Source organism: Oncorhynchus kisutch, unplaced genomic scaffold, assembly GCF_002021735.2.
Source record: "Oncorhynchus kisutch isolate 150728-3 unplaced genomic scaffold, Okis_V2 scaffold1193, whole genome shotgun sequence".
Lineage (NCBI taxonomy): Eukaryota > Metazoa > Chordata > Actinopteri > Salmoniformes > Salmonidae > Oncorhynchus > Oncorhynchus kisutch.
In genome coordinates, this window is record NW_022263138.1 from 67469 (window position 1) to 87156 (window position 19688).

A 19688-nucleotide genomic window follows, 5' to 3' on the forward strand; every position below is an offset into this window, starting at 1 on the left:
TTTGTTTTGAACATAATTGCACTGTAATTTATGCTTTAAAACGGGAAAATATTCCCTCTGATGCCAAGAGAGGGGACTGTCAAATGTTCTTTCCCAGGGGCCAAGACCTGATTAGACTGACCATGCACTGCTGAAGTCATAGTAAAACTGTGTGGATAATGTTTATATCTCACTCTAAAGTAAGAGTTGGGTTCTGATATTATGAAGGGGTCCCTGATGCAAAGACATTTGGGAACTCCTGATCTAGGTGGGTTAAATGAGAGAAAGTCATTACATAATTCTCCTGTGTATTTTACATTATCAAATACTTTTTTAATCCAACCCCTAATCCACCCTGCTGGTAACTCACCCTGGACTCCAGTTTCTGGAGCTGCTTCTTGCCTCCCTTCATGGCCAGATTCTCAGCCTCATCCAGGCGGTGCTGCAGGTCCTTGACTGTGATCTCCAGGTTTCTTCTTCATCCTCTCCAGGTGAGAACTGGTGTCCTGCTCCTTCTTCAGCTCCTCAGCCATCATGGCCGCCTGGAAATAGTAGTTTGTTTAATTTAAGGACCAATTGGCAAAAATCATAACGTTCTTCTGAGATCTTTGTTGTTCTTAACCAGCCCAGCTACCATTTCTCTTGAGGACAAATCAAGTTGATGTAATTCAAAGACTCACATCAGTGATTGCCTTCTTGGCCTTCTCCTCTGCATTCCTGGCCTCCTGGACGATATCGTCCACCTCTCCCTGCACCTGCACCAGGTCAGTCTCCAGCTTCTTCTTGGTGTTCAGAAGGCTGGTGTTCTGAAGGAGGAAACAAGACAATTTGTTTAGCTCTAAAGAGAATTTACAAGATTGAAATTATTAAACTCTCAATGCAAGCAATGTTGAATTCAAGGTGTGTTTAAACAGTATGCTTGGTTGGAAATTGCTTTTGACCCATACCTGGGAGTGCAGCAGTCCAACACGCTCGCTGGCGTCTACCAGCTCAGTCTCAGCCACTTTGCGGCCTCTCTCTGTCTGCTCCAGAGCAACTCTCAGCTCCTCGATTTCAGCCACCATCAGACCGTTTCTGCGCTCCACCATGGCTGCCTGCTCCTTCATGTCTTCTGCGACACGGATGGCATCATCAAGGTGCAATTGGGCATCCTGTGGTTCACAATGACATACGTTCATTAGGACTTGTGGATGAAGGGGTGATAGGATGGGTAATAGAAATGTTCACTGGTAAGAATCCCTCTCCATGTTCAGGTGTTTGAACCTGATGTCCCAGTCCCTTTACCTTGAGCTGTCCCTGGACGTTCCTCAGCTGTTTCTGGGCCTCAGCGGCCTGCCTGTTGGAGTGGCTCAGCTGGATCTCCATCTCGTTCAGGTCTCCCTCCATCTTCTTCTTCACCCTCAGGGCATCATTCCTGCTCCTGACCTCAGAGTCCAGGGTACTCTGCATGGAGTCAACCACCCTCTGGCTGTTCCTCTTGATCTGCTCCATCTCCTCGTCCTTCTCAGCGATCTTCCTGTCCACCTCACCCTTGATCTGGTTCAGCTCCAGCTGCACACGCAGAATCTTGGATTCCTCGTGCTCCAGTGTGCCCTGGACAAACAGAAGCAGTCAGGCCAATTGTGTTCAATATATTTGGATGTAGGAATTAAATATATATGACTACAATAAACACCAATACACAGGGCCTTTCACTGTAGCTGGCATTGGTTAGTTAACACTGCTTTTCCCAACAAACAGCTGTAGTTTGTACCTCAGCCTCCTCCAGAGCGGTCTGGATCTCAGACTTCTCTGTCTCTACGGTCTTCTTGGCCTTCTCTAGCTCATGGATGCTCTTGCCAGTCTCTCCGATCTGCTCAGTCAGGTCAGAGATCTCCTCTGCACACACACACACACACACACACACACACACGAGAAGATTAGACTTGGAAGATTTTTAGTGGATATGCCAGTAATCTGAATTTGACATTGAATCATATTAATAGTTAATTAATTAACATTACCTCATAGCATCTTGCAAAAATAATTGCCTACCATTTGGAATATTCAAAGGAATACTGTCTACAAGTAAAACAATATATGACATCTCTGAAATGGTGTAGTAGTAGTTTTGATGTTTGCAGTTCCTTCCATTTTCAAAACACTAGTCAAACATGGGCCAAATAGAACTGCTGTCAAATGCTCACGTTGCAGGTTCTTGTTCTCTCTCTTCAGAGTCTCCAGATGATCCAGAGCCTCCTCATAGGAGTTCTTCATCTTGAAGAGTTCAGTGCTCATAGAGCGAGCCTCCTTCTGAGCTCCTTCCAGCTCAGCCTGGCCCTCCTCGTACTTCTGCTTCCACTCTGCCAGAACCTAGGAGAATCCATGGAGTTTTCATTAGAAGTCGAAGATGAAGAGTTTTAAAATTAGAAATATGCAACAATTTGATAAAAATATTGGTTTATTCATTTTCACCTTGTCAAAGTTCCTCTGCTTCTTGTCGAGGTTGGCGGCCAATGCGTTGGCTCTCTCAACATCAATCATGAGGTCCTCCACCTCTCCCTGCAGCCTCTGCTTGGTCTTCTCCAGGGAGGCGCACTTGGAGTTGGTCGCCTCAATGGTCTCCTCAGCATCCTGAAGACGCTGGGCCAGCTTCTTCCTATTGGACAACAGAGGGTGGTTTCGTGGTGTAATTTTTTAATTTTTGACAAACAATGCATATTGATGTAACATTTTCTCAGAGCCCCCTACCACCCTCACCATCCACACCATATCTGAGTTTTTGCTGATCTGTGGGACTCACTTGGCCTCCTCCAGCTCCTCTGTGCGCTGGATGGCATCAGTTTCATACTTAGTCCTCCACTGAGCCACCTCACTGTTGGCCTTGGACATGCCTCGTTGCAGCTCTGCCTTGGCCTCCTGCTCCTCCTCAAACTGCTCCCTCAGGAGGTCACAGTCATGGCGGGCAGACTGGACACCGTGGGCCAATGCATTTTTAGCCTGTGAGAAAGAAAGAAAGACAAAGAGAGATGTGAGAGATAATAAAACAAATTATGGTAGGAGTCTCTGAGGGTGGTGAGACAGTAGGAGTCTCTGAGGGTGGTGAGACAGTAGGAGTCTCTGAGGGTGGTGAGACAGTAGGAGTCTCTGAGGGTGGTGAGACAGTAGGAGTCTCTGAGGGTGGTGAGACAGTAGGAGTCTCTGAGGGTGGTGAGACAGTAGGAGTCTCTGAGGGTGGAGAGACAGTAGGAGTCTCTGAGGGTGGAGAGACAGTAGGAGTCTCTGAGGGTGGAGAGACAGTTGAAGTCTCTGAGGGTGGAGAGACAGTAGGAGTCTCTGAGGGTGGAGAGACACTAGGAGTCTGAGGGTGGTGTAGTCACCGTCTATGTAAAGATATGGCTCTAAACTCTCCATTTTGGGTCCCTTACCTTGACCTCCTCCTCAATCGCCCTCTTCAGCTCCTCCACCTGCTGGGTGAAGGCCTGTTTGCCTCTGGTCAGCTGAGACACCAGGGCTTCCTTCTCCTCCAGCTGACGGCCAAACTCACCTGCAGGGACAGTGGAACATCTTGTTAATAGGATCATTGTTTTCTAAGATTGAAAATGGATTCTGAGGTATCATAGGGCGATGTTAGGTGGTGAATAGTACAGTAGAAACTCTGTGGATATCGCCCCTAATACATGTTGTGTTCTACTGAAGGAAAGCATTGGCTTGTTGTTCATTGTTGATGGTACCATTTTCTGTCAGGAGTCTGGCCCTCTGTCCGCTGATGTCGTTGACCTGGCGAACATTCTCATCATTCTTCATCTTGAGCTCACTCAGCTGGTCCTCAAGAGTACGGCACATCTTCTCCAGATTGCCCTGTTAGTGAAACATGTTCCATCATTACTTTATATATGTGACTCCTGTCAACTTCAGTTCACTTGAATGATGATGTAGTTGACCTTCCTCAACACTGCTTGATCAAAACATCACTACTCACCTTAGCCTTGGCGACGGCCTCCATGTTGCTGGAGAGGTCATCAATCTCCATCTTGTACTCGCTCTTCTCCTTCTCCAGCTTCTGCTTGACGCGCTGCAGGTTGTCGATCTGCTCCCCGAGCTCAGCCACACTGTCGGCCTGCTTCTTGCGCAGAGCGGCGGCTGTGGCCTCATGCTGCAGGGTGGACTCTTCAAGATCACGACGCAGCTTCTGGAACTCAGCCTCACGCTTCTTGTTCATCTCAATCTGAGCAGCAGTGGCGCCTCCGGCCTCCTCCAGCCTCTCGCTGATCTCCTCAAGTTCCCTGGAGAGATCAGCCCTCTGCTTCTCAACCTTAGCCCTGGCTCCACGCTCAGCCTCAATTTCCTCCTCTAGCTCCTCAATACGGGCCTAGAACAGGGGACAGGAGCAGGGGGATGAACACTACAATACAGTTGAAACAATTGAACCTCACAAAGTAATAATAGTATGTATATTTTGTATAAATGTGTTTAATACGAAGCCAGTTACACTAATATATTCAGTAGACAGTGTCCCATGCAGGAACCAAAACCACAATGTTAAGAAACACCATCTTCCAACCTACTCAGCTGTCAGAAGCCACCTGGAAAAATGTGTGCTACCAGAATAAGGGTTTTCAGGAAATGATTAAAGTCTGTGCTTTTCTGTACTGGAGCTTATATCCTGTACTGGACCTGGAGTTCCTTGATCTTCTTCTGCAGCTGAGCTCCCAGAGACTGCTCATCCTCAACCTTGCTGAGGAGCTGGGTGGTCTCAAACTCCTTCCTAAGAGACACAAACACGTTGATTGCAGAGTTAGTTTTGGTTTGATAGTGTAAAGGCAGAGGATCATACCATTCACTTTGCTTTTAAGAATCACATGCAAATAATAATTCATAATTACAATAGTTAGTCAAGAACAACCATTATAGCAGGTAATACTGTAGTCATAGGTTTGTGTTTACTTCTTGATTTTCTCATCAGCTTGCTGCTTGTCATTCTCCAGGTCCATTATGGACTCCTGGGCCAGTTTCAGATCTCCCTCCAGCTTTCTCTTGGATCTCTCAAGGTCCATACGGAGCTTCTTCTCTTGCTCCAGAGAACCCTCAAGCTAGAAGATAAAAACACATGTATTGTTAAAATCTAAACAACTGAAGATAATATCATCTTACATACTATCATGGCCAAAATGTCAAACTCCACTCACGTCGTCCACTTGCTGTTCCAGCTTGGTCTTGGCCTTGGTCAGAGTGTTGACTTTGTCCTCCTCTGCCTGCAGGTCATCCAGTGTCTGCTGGTGGGCCTCTTGGAGGGCTTTCTTCTCCTTGGTCAGCTTGGCAACACTCTCATCCATAGACGCCATCTCCTCTGTCAGGTTTTTAACCTGTAAACGGCAACATAATTATACTTCACCATAAAGGGGAGATTTAGTTTGTTATATATTGCATTCATTTCATTTAGATAAAAGATTTCATCAAAATTGACTGTACTATATATTCAACACTAGATGGCAGTGTTTACCATGCCAGTGTACTGAATGGAAGACATACATGAGGTGGAGCAGAACATGCAATGAATGTGGGGAGTGCTGAAATTCTACTATTGTGTCATAATATTTCCTGCACCCACAATACAACTTGAATTCCATTTCTGTTAAGCTATGTTTTGAGTTGAGTATTGATTGGATTATTGTTGGTTAGACTGTCTATAGTAAGACACAAGACCTTGTTTTCAGTGGCGTGCTTCTCCTTCTCCACTTTGGCCAGGGTGAGCTCCAGGTCATCAATGTCCTTCTTCAGCTCAGAGCACTCATCCTCCAGCTTCCTCTTCTTGGCAGTCAACTCAGCATTGATCTCCTCCTCATCCTCCAGCCTCTCGGTCGTCTCTTTGAGTTTGGCCTCCTGCTGGATCTTGCTCTTGATGAGCCCCTCACACCTTTCCTCAGCATCGTTCAGACTTTCTCCTTCCTGGTTTCAGAGCAGGGGATACAAAATCAGAGGCCTGACTTCCTGTATCAAAATATACATTTTAGTCAAAGAGGTCAGAGCAAATCAATAGACATTCATGAAATACATAACGTGGGTAATAAAACTGTGTGTGTTAGCCACATCCTTTACAGTGTGTTTATATGTGTGTGTGTATTCATGTGTATTTAAATGTGCCCATGCGAGGGTAGTTGTTCACTCACAGATGCGACTTGGAGTGACAGGTCATTCTTCTCCTGCGTCAGGGCCACCAACTTCTCCTCCATTTGCTTCTTTGTGGCCAGAGCCTTGGCCAGATCTGTCTTCATCTTCTCATAGTTCTCCTTCATGTTGGCCAGCTCCTTCTCAGTCTCAGCGCTCTGCAGCAGGGGCTTGATCTTGAAGTACAACTTCATCCATGGCCAGGTTTTGACATTCATGAATGAGCGGATGTTGTACTGGATGGCGAAGACAGACTCTCTGTTCAACAGAAAGGACAGATGGTGAGTCCCAGTTCAATGTCTATTTTTGATTTATATTTGGTCTGACGTGAATTCAACGTGAAAACAACAGAAATGTCACCATGTTATTGGATTTAGGTTCAAAGACAATTACATTGATAACTTTTTTTCAAATCCAGGTTGTTTCAACGTCATCACATTTAATTTGGGGGTTGAAATGACCATTGGGATGTTTCATAAAGCTACATTCTGGGAATCGAAGAATAACTAAATGGAACCCCCACCACTGTCTGTTTACAGCTAAGGGAGGGGGCAAGGACTGACAGTAATGCAAAGCTCATGAGATATTTTATATTCTTCAAGAATGAATGGGTAAATACCACACATATCAATGACAACTGAACAGCCAAATCCCAAACTGCAACTATAAAGCTAGAATCCTTAGTTGCTACATCCATTTCTGGACTAAATGAATGAACCCAAAAGCTTTAGTAGACCATTATAAGATGTACTTTCTCATTCTGAACAACTCACAGCATATACAGTATGTAATCATAATGCATTAGATACAGGTGGTTGACAGAAAGCTTTGCCAAGATGTCTGCTATTCCTCACCTCCTCTCCATCATCTTGCTAAACTCTCTCCTCATGAGGAATCCACGGCTGAGAGCCTGGACCATGCCGACCAGAGCAGCCAGCTTCTCATCTCTCATCTCCTCCAGGACACCCAGCAGACCGGCTTTGAAGAACACCTGAGACACAGGTTAACATGGTCAATGGAACCATAGATGGTGACAGATAGAAAGGGTCAAACCACTAGATTGATTTAAACAACATTAACTTTGCAACGGTTACAAACAAACCATGGGATGGGTTGTTTCTAAGATGTTAGTTATTGTACAGTTGTAGATTAATAATGTACACAGATGCAGATAACTGCAGCCATACCACTATAACACAATGCACATGCTAATGACTTTAGTTTCTCTTCTATACTTGTGATGAAGGACTGAAGAAAAACACTACAATGTTTTTCCACCTTTTCCATTAGTTAAATTAAGAAGAAAGAACAAAAGGATGGATAGATCACCTGGAGAGATTTTATATGCTACAGGTTTAAATTATTATTCAAGTTGTGTTTTGTTGTCAGCTTTTACTGGGGGTTTTTGACTGACCTTGGTGTGTCCAAACTTGTAATCCTCGTGATTCACATCAATGGACCCAAGCAGCTTCTCAGAAGCCTTCTTGTTGTCCATGAACTGGCCCTCAGGGATGACACTGGCATTCAGTACTTTGTACCTGAATGAGAAGACAGTTTTAAAATATGCCAAATTGGGGGCCTCCCGGGTGGCGCAGTGGCTAGGGATTCTGTGCCATCAGAGACCCTGGGTTCGCGCCCAGGCTCTGTCGTAACAGGCCGCGACCGGGAGGTCCGTGGGGCGACGCACAATTGGCCTATCGTCGTCCGGGTTAGGGATGGCTTGGCCGGTAGGGATATCCTTGTCTCATCGCGCACCAGCGACTCCTGTGGCGGGCCGGGCGCAGTGCGCGCTAACCAAGGTTGCCAGGTGCACGGTGTTTCCTCCGACACATTGGTGCGGCTGGCTTCCGGGTTGGATGCGCACTGTGTTAAGAAGCAGTGCGGCTTGGTTGGGTTGTGTATCGGAGGACGCATGACTTTCAACCTTCGTCTCTCCCAAGCCCGTACGGGAGTTGTAGCGATGAGACAAGATAGTAGCTACTAAAAACAATTGGATACCACGAAAAAGGGCTAAAATTCCACAAAAAAAAAAATTTGTAATTAAAAATTATTGGCACCCTTGATAAAGATGAGCAAAATAGACTGTATAATAATACAATAATTCAAATACGGAGCTATATTGTAATAATAATATATTGTATGGTAAAAGTGCTTCGAAAGAAATATGTGTATGAAGGAAATAAACCCAAACCTACTGTAAAATATGGTGGTGGAGTTTTTATGTTATGGGGCTACTTTACGTCAACTGACCTGGGGGCCTCGTTAAGGTCAACGGCATCATGAACTTTACCCAGTACCATGACATTTTAGCCAAAAACCTGGTTGCCTCAGCCAGGAGGCTGAAACGTGGCAATGGGTGGGTATTACAGCAAGACAATAACCCCAAATCTAAAATTAATATTTTACTATGGCCATCTCAGTCTCCAGACTTGAACCCCATTGAAAACCTGTGGTTTGTATTGAAGAGGGCAGTCCATGAGTGCAGACGATGGATATCAAGGATCTGGAAGGATTCTGGAAGGAGGGTCCAACATCCTTCCCATTGTGATCTACAATCTCATACAACATTCTAGAAAAATACCATTGTGCTCGTACTGAAAGCAGGGGTGCCAATCATGATGAACCCTATCTTGAATTAAAATAAGAATTGTTAAACAAAATCTCTTTCTCTGAGTATGAAATAATAAAATTGTCACAAATGTTTGACCGTACAATATAGCTCAGTATCAGTGTTATTTGATTCAGTCTTTTCTGCTCATCTTTATCAAGAGTGCCACTCATTTCTCTCTGTGTGTGTGTGTGTGTGTGTGTGTGTGTGTGTGTGTGTGTGTGTGTGTGTGTGTGTGTGTGTGTGTGTGTGTGTGTGTGTGTGTGTGTGTGTGTGTGTGTGTGTGTGTGTGTGTGTGTGTGTGTGTGTGTGTGTGTGTGTGTGTGTGTGTGTGTGAATGTACCTCTGCTTGAAGTCAGCATAGAGGATTCTGCTGGGGAATCCCTTTCTGCAGATCCTGATACCCTCCAGTACACCATTACACCTGAGCTGGTGGATAACCAGGAAGTTCTCCATCAGACCTGGTAAATCAAAACAAGTCTCTTTTAATACTAAAAAACTGATTATAGATTGGGATCGTTAAGGTTACTGATACTGGACTGATAAGATGACATATTTAACTCAATATTTCTTGTACCTGGAGTCTTTGACTCGTTGGGGATCAGGCAGCGCACAAAGTGAGGATGAGTGCTCCTCAAGTTGGTCATCAGCTTATGTAAGTTCTCCTGTAAGAGGATTACAAACCATTTTCTCAGACATCATTTATGATAATCAATGCAACTTTTGAAGGACTGAATATGCAGATTTCAAAAGCTCACCCTGAACTGGGAGGACACAGTCTGCATGGAACCACCCTTCTTCTTGCCTCCTTTCTTGGCTTTATCTGTTAAAATGGGGAAAATTAAAAGATAACTAGAAAAGAGCGGGTGGAATAAATAGAATAATAATTAGAGTATGTAAGAAATCTAGAGTGGTCTTGTCTTCAGCAAGCACACTAATTATAAACCAGATAATCTCTGGTTAACTTCACACTTATCTAGAGGCAAATGCTGCCAATCAGATTGTGTAGAATAACATCTAGTGTATGAGTAAATCAACCAGGTGATAAACCCTGAGAAATTGTGATACATTGAAAGACTTTAAAGAACATTTGGGTCTGAGTTGTAACTATTATTTAGTTAAATATTGTGGCGTGATGCTAGTCTTACCCTCAGGAGGGGGAGGGGGATACAGGGCAGCCAGAATTTTCACTCCTGACTTCCCGTACAACTGACAAACTGAGTCGTTCAGGGGGTCCTTGTTCTTCTCCAGCCACCCAGTGATGTTGTAGTCCACAGTTCCGGCGTAGTGCACCAGGGAGAAGTGGGCCTCTTGCTTGCCTTTGGCAGGCTTGGGCTTCTCAAACGACTTCGTTTTGCCAAGATGCTGGGAGTACAGCTTGTCCTTGAAGGTAGTGTCTGAAGACTTGGGGAACATGCACTCCTCTTCAAGGATGGAGAAGATGCCCAATGGCTTTATGAAAAGAGATATCAAATTAGTGATATTTCCATTTAGGATCACATTCATTCCTTTAGTAAACATGCTGTTATAGGATTATATTCATTTAGAGGAACATAATAGGAAACATATTGAGATCTCAACAGTCAGATGCTGATAATATCTCACACAGCGCTCCATTTGAGCTTTGCTGTTACTGTCCATTATAATCATCACAGACAGCTTACCTTCTCAATAAGCTCAATGCAGGCAGCCAAGTCCATGCCGAAGTCAATGAAGGCCCAGACGATTCCCTCCTTCTTGTACTCCTCTTGCTCCAGGACGAACATGGTGTGGTTGAAAAACTGTTGCAGTTTCTCATTGGTGAAGTTGATGCACAGCTGCTCCATGCTGTTGTACTGTTGATGGAGTTTTAAAAGGGATCATTTCATCATACAAGGTTGTAATCCATCTGAATCACAACTAACTGTCTTGTTCTGGTCTCATACTCACATCAAAGATCTCAAACCCGGCAATGTCAAGCACACCGATATAGAACTGCCTTGGATTCTTGGTGTCCAACATCTCATTGATACGGATGACCATCCACAAGAACATCCTCTCATAGATGGACTTGGCCAGAGCACTGACTGAGTTATTAACCTGCAATGATAATACCTCAAATTAATACATGAGATGTTGACCATGTCTAGTGATAAGGTGATACAAGCTTGGGAAAAACATCACTATTCAAAAAAAGTATAGCACTCATCCCCACAAAAATCCCTGTGCTCAGAAAATGGTAGATGCTGTGTTTGGCTGCCTTACCTGAGCCACAGTCTGTCCCTTGGTCACATACTCGTTGCCGACCTTCACTCTGGGGTAGCACAGAGCCTTCAACATCTCAGCTGAGTTCAGGCCCAGCAGGTAGGCAATTTTATCAGCCACTGGAGAGAGAACCAACAACAACAGACTCAGGGACACAAGATCAATTGTTTATGATGTCATACTGACAAAAATAGTTTGGCCAAATCATATCCGAATGTAGTATTTTGGTCTCCAAAAATGATCTCCTGCCTGACGTTCATGTGGCACTTTCTGTCTTAGGTGTTCTATTTCTATGTTGGGGAATGGGACTAATGCTCTACATATTGTATATCTATGAGTGGGACTCACCCTCTGTGCCGTCTGGCTCGGCCTGCTCCTCACGCTGCTTCTGCTTGAATTTCAAGTTTCCATGGTGCACTACAGCTCCTGTCAGCTTGTAGATGCCAATCTTCTCTTCATTAGTGAAGCCCAGGATTGTAATGGCATCCTGGCATTAAAGAGGAAGTACAACAGAGATAAACTGAACAGTTGTTTGCTCAGTTACACTACAGTTCTGGGCTCACTCCAGAACCAATGGGATGAATAGATTTGACTCTTGGCCAACACACTGGAAACACAAAAGGAGTTTTACACAGTTCCACAAGGTACTTAGCTCTCTTGTGGAAGCCTTACATGACGGAATTTGAAGTTATGAAGAGTTGCTTGAGGCACATGCCTAACTAACACAAGTAATTTGTCTCGTGTATCTCGGTTGGTAGAGCAGGACACTTGCTACACCAGGGTTGTGGGTTCAAATCCCATGAGGGACCAGTATGAATATGTATGCAATCACCAACAGTAAGTCTCTCTGGATAATGGAGTCTCCTAAATGACTAAATTGTAAATAAAAAATCATACATTCTCAGCTGCTACCAACTTGTAATTGCACAGAGCATTCAGTGTGTATGGTGGTCCTACCCATTCTATATGTAGACTTTGGTTAACCCTTTGTTTGACTCACATCTGTGGCATCCAGCTCATCATTGTCATTAATGCTGGCCACAGTGATCTGTCCCTGACTGCACATGGGGAAGTCGTAGGGGTTGGTGGTGATGAGCGTCATTTCTGTGGACAACAGAGAACAGCTTGTCAGTTAAATCTCTTAGAATTCTGCTCTCCTACTTTACAGTATCTCTCCCTCCATTACTCAATAGATGGACTCAATGATACATGTAGTATATAATGAATAGCATTAAAGAGGAGACTGAGACTTGTGGACTAGTGCATCACAGTGCATTACTTGATAGATATTTCCCAGAGACCCTCCAAATGTCTAGATGCCTTGTTACCTTGGATGTACTCATTGTAATAGTATTATTAGTGTGGACTATGAATATTTTGTCGTACCAACTATCTCAGGTTTGTGGCCTGTCATCATCTGGAAGAAGATGTGGTAGCCTCTCTCATCGGGCAGCTGGAAGGAGACTCTGGACTTCTCCAGCAGGTCTGAGAGAGAGAGTTTTAGTGACACAAGGAGAGTGAGAAAGAGGGAGAAAACATGAGATAACAGTTAATGATATAATCTCCCCCAAGAAGTATTTGAATTTAGGAAAGAATTGAGAAACAATCAAAACCAACTCACAGGTCTCAATGTCAGCTTTAGCCAGTTTACCAGCTTGGAAGTGAATCCTGATGAATTTACCCTGTAGTAGTGCATGGGGATTACAAATAGGTCAACAAATAAATCAACATTTTACTTTGATAGACCCCTTTAAATGTTACAGTTTGTTGGACAGTTGTTGATATCACTATAGGGAACTACTGAAATTAATGTTTCCAATATGAGGTAACTTCCACAGTATGCCCTTCATACTTACAAAGCGAGACGAGTTGTCGTTCCTCACTGTCTTGGCATTACCGTAAGACTCCAGCAGAGGGTTAGCTGCAATGATCTGATCCTCAAGAGACCCCTGATTGAGACAAACACAAGTTGCTCAAAAACTGGTAACATGGTCACTTGACTTGAACAAATTTCTTGAAACATGATTCACAGCTGGAAAGAATTTTGCTCAGAAAACCAAACTGAAATGTGATTAAAAGTCAAACATAAGAACAACCTACCTGCATTTTGTTGGGGTCTGCTTCCTTCTTGCCACCAGACACTGCAATGGTGGCAAAGTACTGGATGACACGCTTGGTGTTGACAGTCTTTCCTGCACCGGATTCTCCGCTGGTTTATATGACAGAGAAAGAGGGGTTTTAGTTACATGTTTGAGATTAAAATTTGCTTTCACTAAGAAATAGCATTAAAATTACACCGTAGTTACAAATATTTCCACACATCGACTCGTTATTACACATAACCTGATGCTCTAATCCATCCATAATGTCATGTATTTCATCACACCAACTGACCCAATTTATTATAATATATACACTTTCTCAAGTGACATTTTAGTAAACAACTTACGTAATCAGGATGGACTGGTTCTCCTTATCTGGAACCAAAAAAACACATTGCTTATCATACTCAAACAACATTATGGGGGCATGATTTAATTCATAGCATCATCAAAAAATGTTTTTAGGAAAATGTTCCATTCAAGTGAATCAGACACTGTAGTGAAAGCGTTGTGAAAATCTGATATTCCAGCAAACTGTTAGAAAACAGTTGAAGTCTGAAGTATATTTTAACTTCCATTGATGCATCCATCCATCAGCACTTATGGACTTTAAGATCCATATACACTTATCACAACTATCTATCCATCCATCACAACTATCTATCCATCCATCACAACCATCCATCCATCCATCACAATCATCCATCCATCCATCACAACCATCCATCCATCCATCACAACCATCCATCCATCCATCCATCACAACCATTCATCCATCCATCACAACCATCCATCCATCCATCACAACCATCCATCCATCCATCACAACCATCCATCCATCACAACCATCCATCCATCCTTCACAATCATCCATCCATCACAACCATCCATCCATCACAACCATCCATCCATCCATCACAATCATCCATCCATCAGAACCATCCATCCATCCATCACAACCATCCATCCATCACAACCATTCATCCATCCATCACAACCATCCATCCATCCATCACAACCATCCATCCATCACAACCATCCATCCATCCATCCATCACAACCATCCATCCATCCATCACAACTATCTATCCATCCATCACAGCTATCCATCCATCCATCACAACCATCATCCATCCATCACAACTATCCATCCATCCATCACAACCATCCATCCATCATAACATCCATCCATCCATCCATCACAACCATCCATCCATCCATCACAACCATCCATCCTTCCATACATCCATGAGAGCTCGTACCAATCATCATGAACTGAAAGGCGTTGTCAGAGACAGAGAAGATATGGGGTGGAGCCTCCACCCTCTTCTTCCCTCTGTAGGCGTTGACAACCTCTTCGTCGTACACAGGGAGCCACTTGTAGGGGTTCACCGTGGCACAGAAGAGCCCAGAGTAGGTCTGGATGAAAGCATAATTAATTTAGGAGATTAACAAAGTCAGATTGACATTTACCTGGATTTATGTGAGAATGTGGGTGTACTTTGGTAAACTGATGTGGGTCTACTGTATTGATATGTTTTGGTTTCTACCATTCATTTATGTGTAGTACTGTATGTGTGTATTTATTATGTTCATGTATGTGTGTTTGTATGTGCAGGTTTCTTACATAGATCATCCATGCTGCATAACGCTCTTTGAGGTTATACAACACAGAGGCTTCATTCAGGTAGGTCATCATGGCCATGTCCTCAATCTTGTCGTACTTAGGGGGGTTCATCTCATAGATGTCTGCCTCTTTGAACTCTTTTCCTTCCTGAAACAGTCAGAAATCTAGGTTACACACAGATCAAAGTGGACATGACTGAATGCTTTTTGTTCATTAAATACAAGTTTAATCGTAAAAAAAAAATGCATATACACATTTAATCCAACTCATTTGTTATCACCCACTGACACATATCTGGAGATTGTTGACTAGTCAACAAAAAACAATCCATGTCATTTTTTAATAGCAGCGATAAAAATGATGTGTTTGAAGGTTATATTCTGCTTGCAAAAATGCAAATGCCAATGTGTATATTTACTTAATTGGAGAATTAGAGTAATTGCACAAACTTGACTTTGAATAATTTTCTGATCAGACTTACCTCCTTACTGCCGTCAGGTTTCGTGACTGTTACAGTACACTTCCCGTCGGCCCTGGCAGTGATCAGACCCTTAAGGTACAGCTCCACCTTGTCTGTCACATAGCAGGCGTTCTTTGAATCAAAGGGTGCGGCTTGTGCCTCAATCCTTTCTCTCTCAGGCTTACGAAGGTATATGGCAGCCTTGCCGTAGATTTGCATCTCAGCGTCCGTACTCATGGTGACGGATAACTAGGAAAGAGATGAAACAAGAAACATGATTGACTCTGTGGTGCTTCCTCCCCAGTCAACAGAGTTAGGTGAGCGGTATCTCTAACCAAATATTCTCTCACTTTTTATGTGAAGAGTCAAACCATGTCTCACCTTCTTTTCCCCTCCTACAGATGAATGTGTACTTCTTGGAGGACCCTGTGAAACATTAGAGTGTTGTGAAAACACACAAGTCATTTAGCCCCGAATGGCCAATTTAATTATTCATTTTCCTAGTGGCAACTCACTTTACTACACATCCAGACATTCTGTCAGGAATTCAAATAAATTCCCCTGAAAACCCCGTTACATTCTAGAACACCCTTTCAAGTGCAGGAGCACCACTTTTGACTGTAAATGAAAGTCTCAGATTTGAAGTATAACACAAAATAAAGAAATACATGTTTATAAAATAAATTCTACTTGTTTGCATATTCAATTGAAGTCAATTGAAAAAGTGCAGTTAGCCACCGGTCAGATGCTGAGTACAAAAATGAGATAAATGTAAACATCTAAGGAGATGAAGAGGTCTTACCACAGAGGAAGAAGGTATCTGACTTATGGATGCTGGGGCCTCAGCCTCCTTATATCTGGTTGGAAGTGCCAACCAAGCAAAAGTTAATTATGGACCACTCTGGGAAAGGACATGAATTGGATGAGAGAGGTGTTTATTTCTGTGTCTCACTAGCACCTCCCACTTCCAGGAGCACCACACTCCCATGACATTACTTTTTAATGTCATATTTGTCTCTGAATTGAATTTCACTGAGTTTACGTAAATGAGAGATGTCATTACTAATAATTATGACAATAACAAAAGTTTAATTCATCCCAATGTTACTTCTACTGAACCTCATATACTGTAATGGACTGAGTCCATGTTACTTCTACTGAACCTCATATACTGTAATGGACTGAGTCCATGTTACTTCTACTGAACCTCATATACTGTAATGGACTGAGTCCATGTTACTTCTACTGAACCTCATATACTGTAATGGAGTGAGTCCATGTTGCCCCACTACAACTAAAATACTTTTCATTAAATCTAATCTGACCTGATTTAGTTCCATTTTAGTGGCATTAATCCTCATCAACAACTTAATATATATGTTCACCTGTTATTGATATTGTTTAGCTTGTAAACACATCTGAACTGTCTCCTCACCTCATGCTTGTGATGTAGATGGTCGTTACCTCGTGCTTTGCTCACTTTGATTTATCACCCTGGTGGAACCATATTAAATTAATATTTAATATTTAATTAATATTTACATCTAGAACAGAAACATTTAGGCTGTCAAATAAAGCTCATAAAACGGTTAAATCTAATTTGTAGTTAAGTTATACCTTGTATATACATACAAGTATGTGGACATCCTTTCAAATGAATGCATTTTGCAGCCTCATGCAGCCTCATCCAATGCTGACAGGAGAACACAGCCATGCAATCTCCATAGACAAACATTGGCAGTAGAATGGCCTTACTGAAGAGCCATCATAGGATGCCACTTTTCCAACAAGTCTGTTCATAAAGTTTATCCCCTGCTAGAGCTGCCCCGGGTCAACAAGTGCAGTTATTGTGAATTGGAAACATCTAGGAGCAACAACGGCTCAGCCGCAAAGTGGTAGGCCACACAAGCTCACAGAACGAGACGGCCGAGTGCTGAACCGCGTAAAAATAGTCTGTCCTCGGTTGCAACACTCACTACCGAGTTCCAATCTGCATCTGGAAGCAACGTCAGCACAATAACTGTTTTTTCAGGAGGTCATGAAATGGGTTTCCATGGTACACAAGCCTAAGATCACCATGCACAATGCCAAGCATCGGCTGGAGTGGTGTAAAGGTTGTCACCATTGGAGGAAAATAGTTTTCTGGAGTGTTGAATCACACGTCACCATCTGTCAGTCTGATGGACAAATCTGGATTTGGAGGAGTCCAGGAGAACGCTACCTGCCTGAATGCATAGTGCCAACTGTAAAGTTTGGTGGAGGAGGAATAATGGCCTGGGGCTCTTTTTCATGGTTCGGGGTGTGGCAACAGTTTGGGGAATGCCCTTTCCTGTTTCAGTATGACAATGACCTCGTGCACAAAGCAAGGTCCATACAGAAGTTGATTGTTGAGATGGGTGTGGAAGAACTTGACTGGCCTGCACGGAGCCCTGACCTCAACCCCATCGAACACATTAGGGATGAATTGGTACACTGACTGTAAGCCAGGGCTAATCTCCCAACTTCAAGTCCCCGCAGCAATGTTCCAACATCTAGTGGAACTCCTTCTCAGAAGAGTGGAGGCTGTTATAGCAGCAATGTTCCAACATCTAGTGGAACTCCTTCTCAGAAGAGTGGAGGCTGTTATAGCAGCAAAGGGGGGAACAACTCCATTTTAATGCCGTTGATTCACTTTAGCATCCCTTTGACATTTTAAGTAGAAATTGAACTCCAATATTGCTTTATAAAAGCCTGTTATATTAAATGAAATGCTCTGATTTCTAATATAAATACAAACTTGCCTCTCCTCTTTTTAGCCATTTTCTGGTGTTTTGTGGTGGAAAACGGAATGCATCGAGCATAAACACATCAACCCCGTTACCCTTAGATAGACAGGCTAGACATGTTTCAATAATAAACACATTTTTGTGAAGCTTGCATTCAATTGCCCTTCCCTGTTGCACACAGCAAGCTTGTCACGAGGGGATTCATGTCTGATTTCAGATGAAAACCTCCACCTTGTTACGGTCCACCCTGTTAACTTATTTAAGAGTCTCTTACTATAGTATTTATTTAGTTGAACCTCTTGAGATGGGAAAACATGTGTTTTATTAAGTTGAACGTGTTCTCTTTACGACGGAATGTTAAAATTAGGTGGAATAAAACGTTTTCATTCCAAGTTTCACAACCCAAAAGGGGCTCATTATGTGGAAGGACCCATGTTTCACTACCCAAAAGGGGCTCATTATGTGGAAGGTCCCATGTTTCACTACCCAAAAGGGGCTCATTATGTGGAAGGACCCATGTTCTATTGAAGATGCTAGAGGCACTTTTATTCGTCTCTCATTTCAGTTGGCTAAAACGGTCCAGTCGGATTCTTATGACTTACATATCACCAGTACAGTATTTCAATAATCTTATCCACTCATATTGCTGACAGCGATATAACTGCCTCAAACTTTTATTACACTCTGAAGTTAACCGCTTAGCAGCTGAGCTGGCTTCAACGATGACCTTTATGTATGACCTTTTCTGTTTGCCATGAAGTTTCTGATCGACCACTGAGCATCACTCAGGGCAAAATATACATATCCTGCAAAAGGCCTAAATGTAAGAAAAGAAATGTGCCTAATGATTTCCTCTGGTCTGAAATGGCAGAACACTGTTAGAACTCATCAGAAGACAGTGTGGAGAAACACAACTTGATTTAGACGTGGGGTATGAAACATTTTGTTATATCCTATATTCTGAAATGGTCAAAAAATTATGTGAATAGAGAATACACCCCCAAGTCATGAATGTTTACAAGCTGAACAACAAGCCTTATTGGAATGATGAGTTAAGGGACCTGTGGTCTGTAATGTGCAGAGCGGAGCACTTATTTATACAGTGTAAAGATAGGAATACAAGAGGCCATCTAAGAAAGCATGTGTTTTATAGAAGACTGCCTCTTCTAACACAGATATCAGAGAGGGCAGTTATTAAACCGTGAGTAGATACAGATATGAAATACTCTACAGTTCTAGAACGTAATAAGTTAGGAACAAAATCAAATCAAATCACATTTATTTATATAGCCCTTCGTACATCAGCTGATATCTCAAAGTGCTGCACAGAAACCCAGCCTAAAACCCCAAACAACAAGCAATGCAGGTGTAGAAACACGGGGGCTAGGAAAAACTCCCTAGAAAGGCCAAAACATAAGAAGAAACCTAGAGAGGAACCAGGCTATGGGGGGGTGGCCAGTCCTCTTCTGGCTGTGCCAGGTGGAGATTATAACTGAACATGGCCAAGATGCTCAAATGTTCATAAATTACTAGCATGGTCCAATAATAATAATCACAGTAGTTGTCGAGGGTGCAACAGGTCAGCACCTCAGGAGTAAATGTCAGTTGGCTTTTCATAGCCGATCATTAAGAGTATCTCTACCGCTCCTGCTGTCTCTAGAGAGTTGAAAACAGCCGGTCTGGGACAGGTAGCACGTCCGGTGAACAGGTCAGGGTTCCATAGCCGCAAGCAGAACAGTTGAAACTGGAGCAGCAG

The 19688-nt window shown here is 43.1% G+C and overlaps 1 protein-coding gene across 1 annotated transcript; it reads right to left on the bottom strand.

Annotated features, from left to right (window-relative positions):
• Positions 1–351: 351 nt before the first annotated feature.
• On the bottom strand, positions 352–15416 carry LOC116352996 (myosin heavy chain, fast skeletal muscle-like). Its single transcript, XM_031817911.1, has 35 exons — positions 15189–15416; positions 14708–14854; positions 14343–14499; positions 13428–13455; positions 13079–13187; positions 12835–12927; positions 12600–12660; positions 12365–12463; positions 11979–12082; positions 11327–11465; positions 10979–11097; positions 10664–10813; positions 10399–10569; positions 9883–10186; positions 9493–9557; positions 9312–9399; positions 9078–9195; positions 7541–7664; positions 6981–7117; positions 6129–6384; positions 5665–5907; positions 5148–5324; positions 4906–5051; positions 4636–4726; positions 3941–4330; positions 3693–3819; positions 3387–3505; positions 2762–2958; positions 2434–2617; positions 2166–2331; positions 1733–1857; positions 1264–1572; positions 927–1130; positions 660–785; positions 352–521 (listed from the first exon to the last, which is right to left on the bottom strand). Exons 1-35 carry the CDS (start codon positions 15402–15404, stop codon positions 408–410), a joined length of 5403 nt encoding a protein of 1800 aa, XP_031673771.1. The 5' UTR covers positions 15405–15416; the 3' UTR covers positions 352–407.
• Positions 15417–19688: the final 4272 nt, after the last annotated feature.

Coding starts and splice junctions, on each gene's coding strand:
- LOC116352996 (XM_031817911.1), bottom strand. CDS start 15,404: ATGAGTACGGACGCTGAGATGCAAATCTACGGCAAGGCTGCCATATAC. Junction 12,928..13,078: donor CAGACCCCAACAAAATGCAG/GTAGGTTGTTCT, acceptor TGTCTCAATCAG/GGGTCTCTTGAGGATCAGAT. Junction 1,858..2,165: donor AGAGAACAAGAACCTGCAAC/GTGAGCATTTGA, acceptor GTGTGTGTGCAG/AGGAGATCTCTGACCTGACT.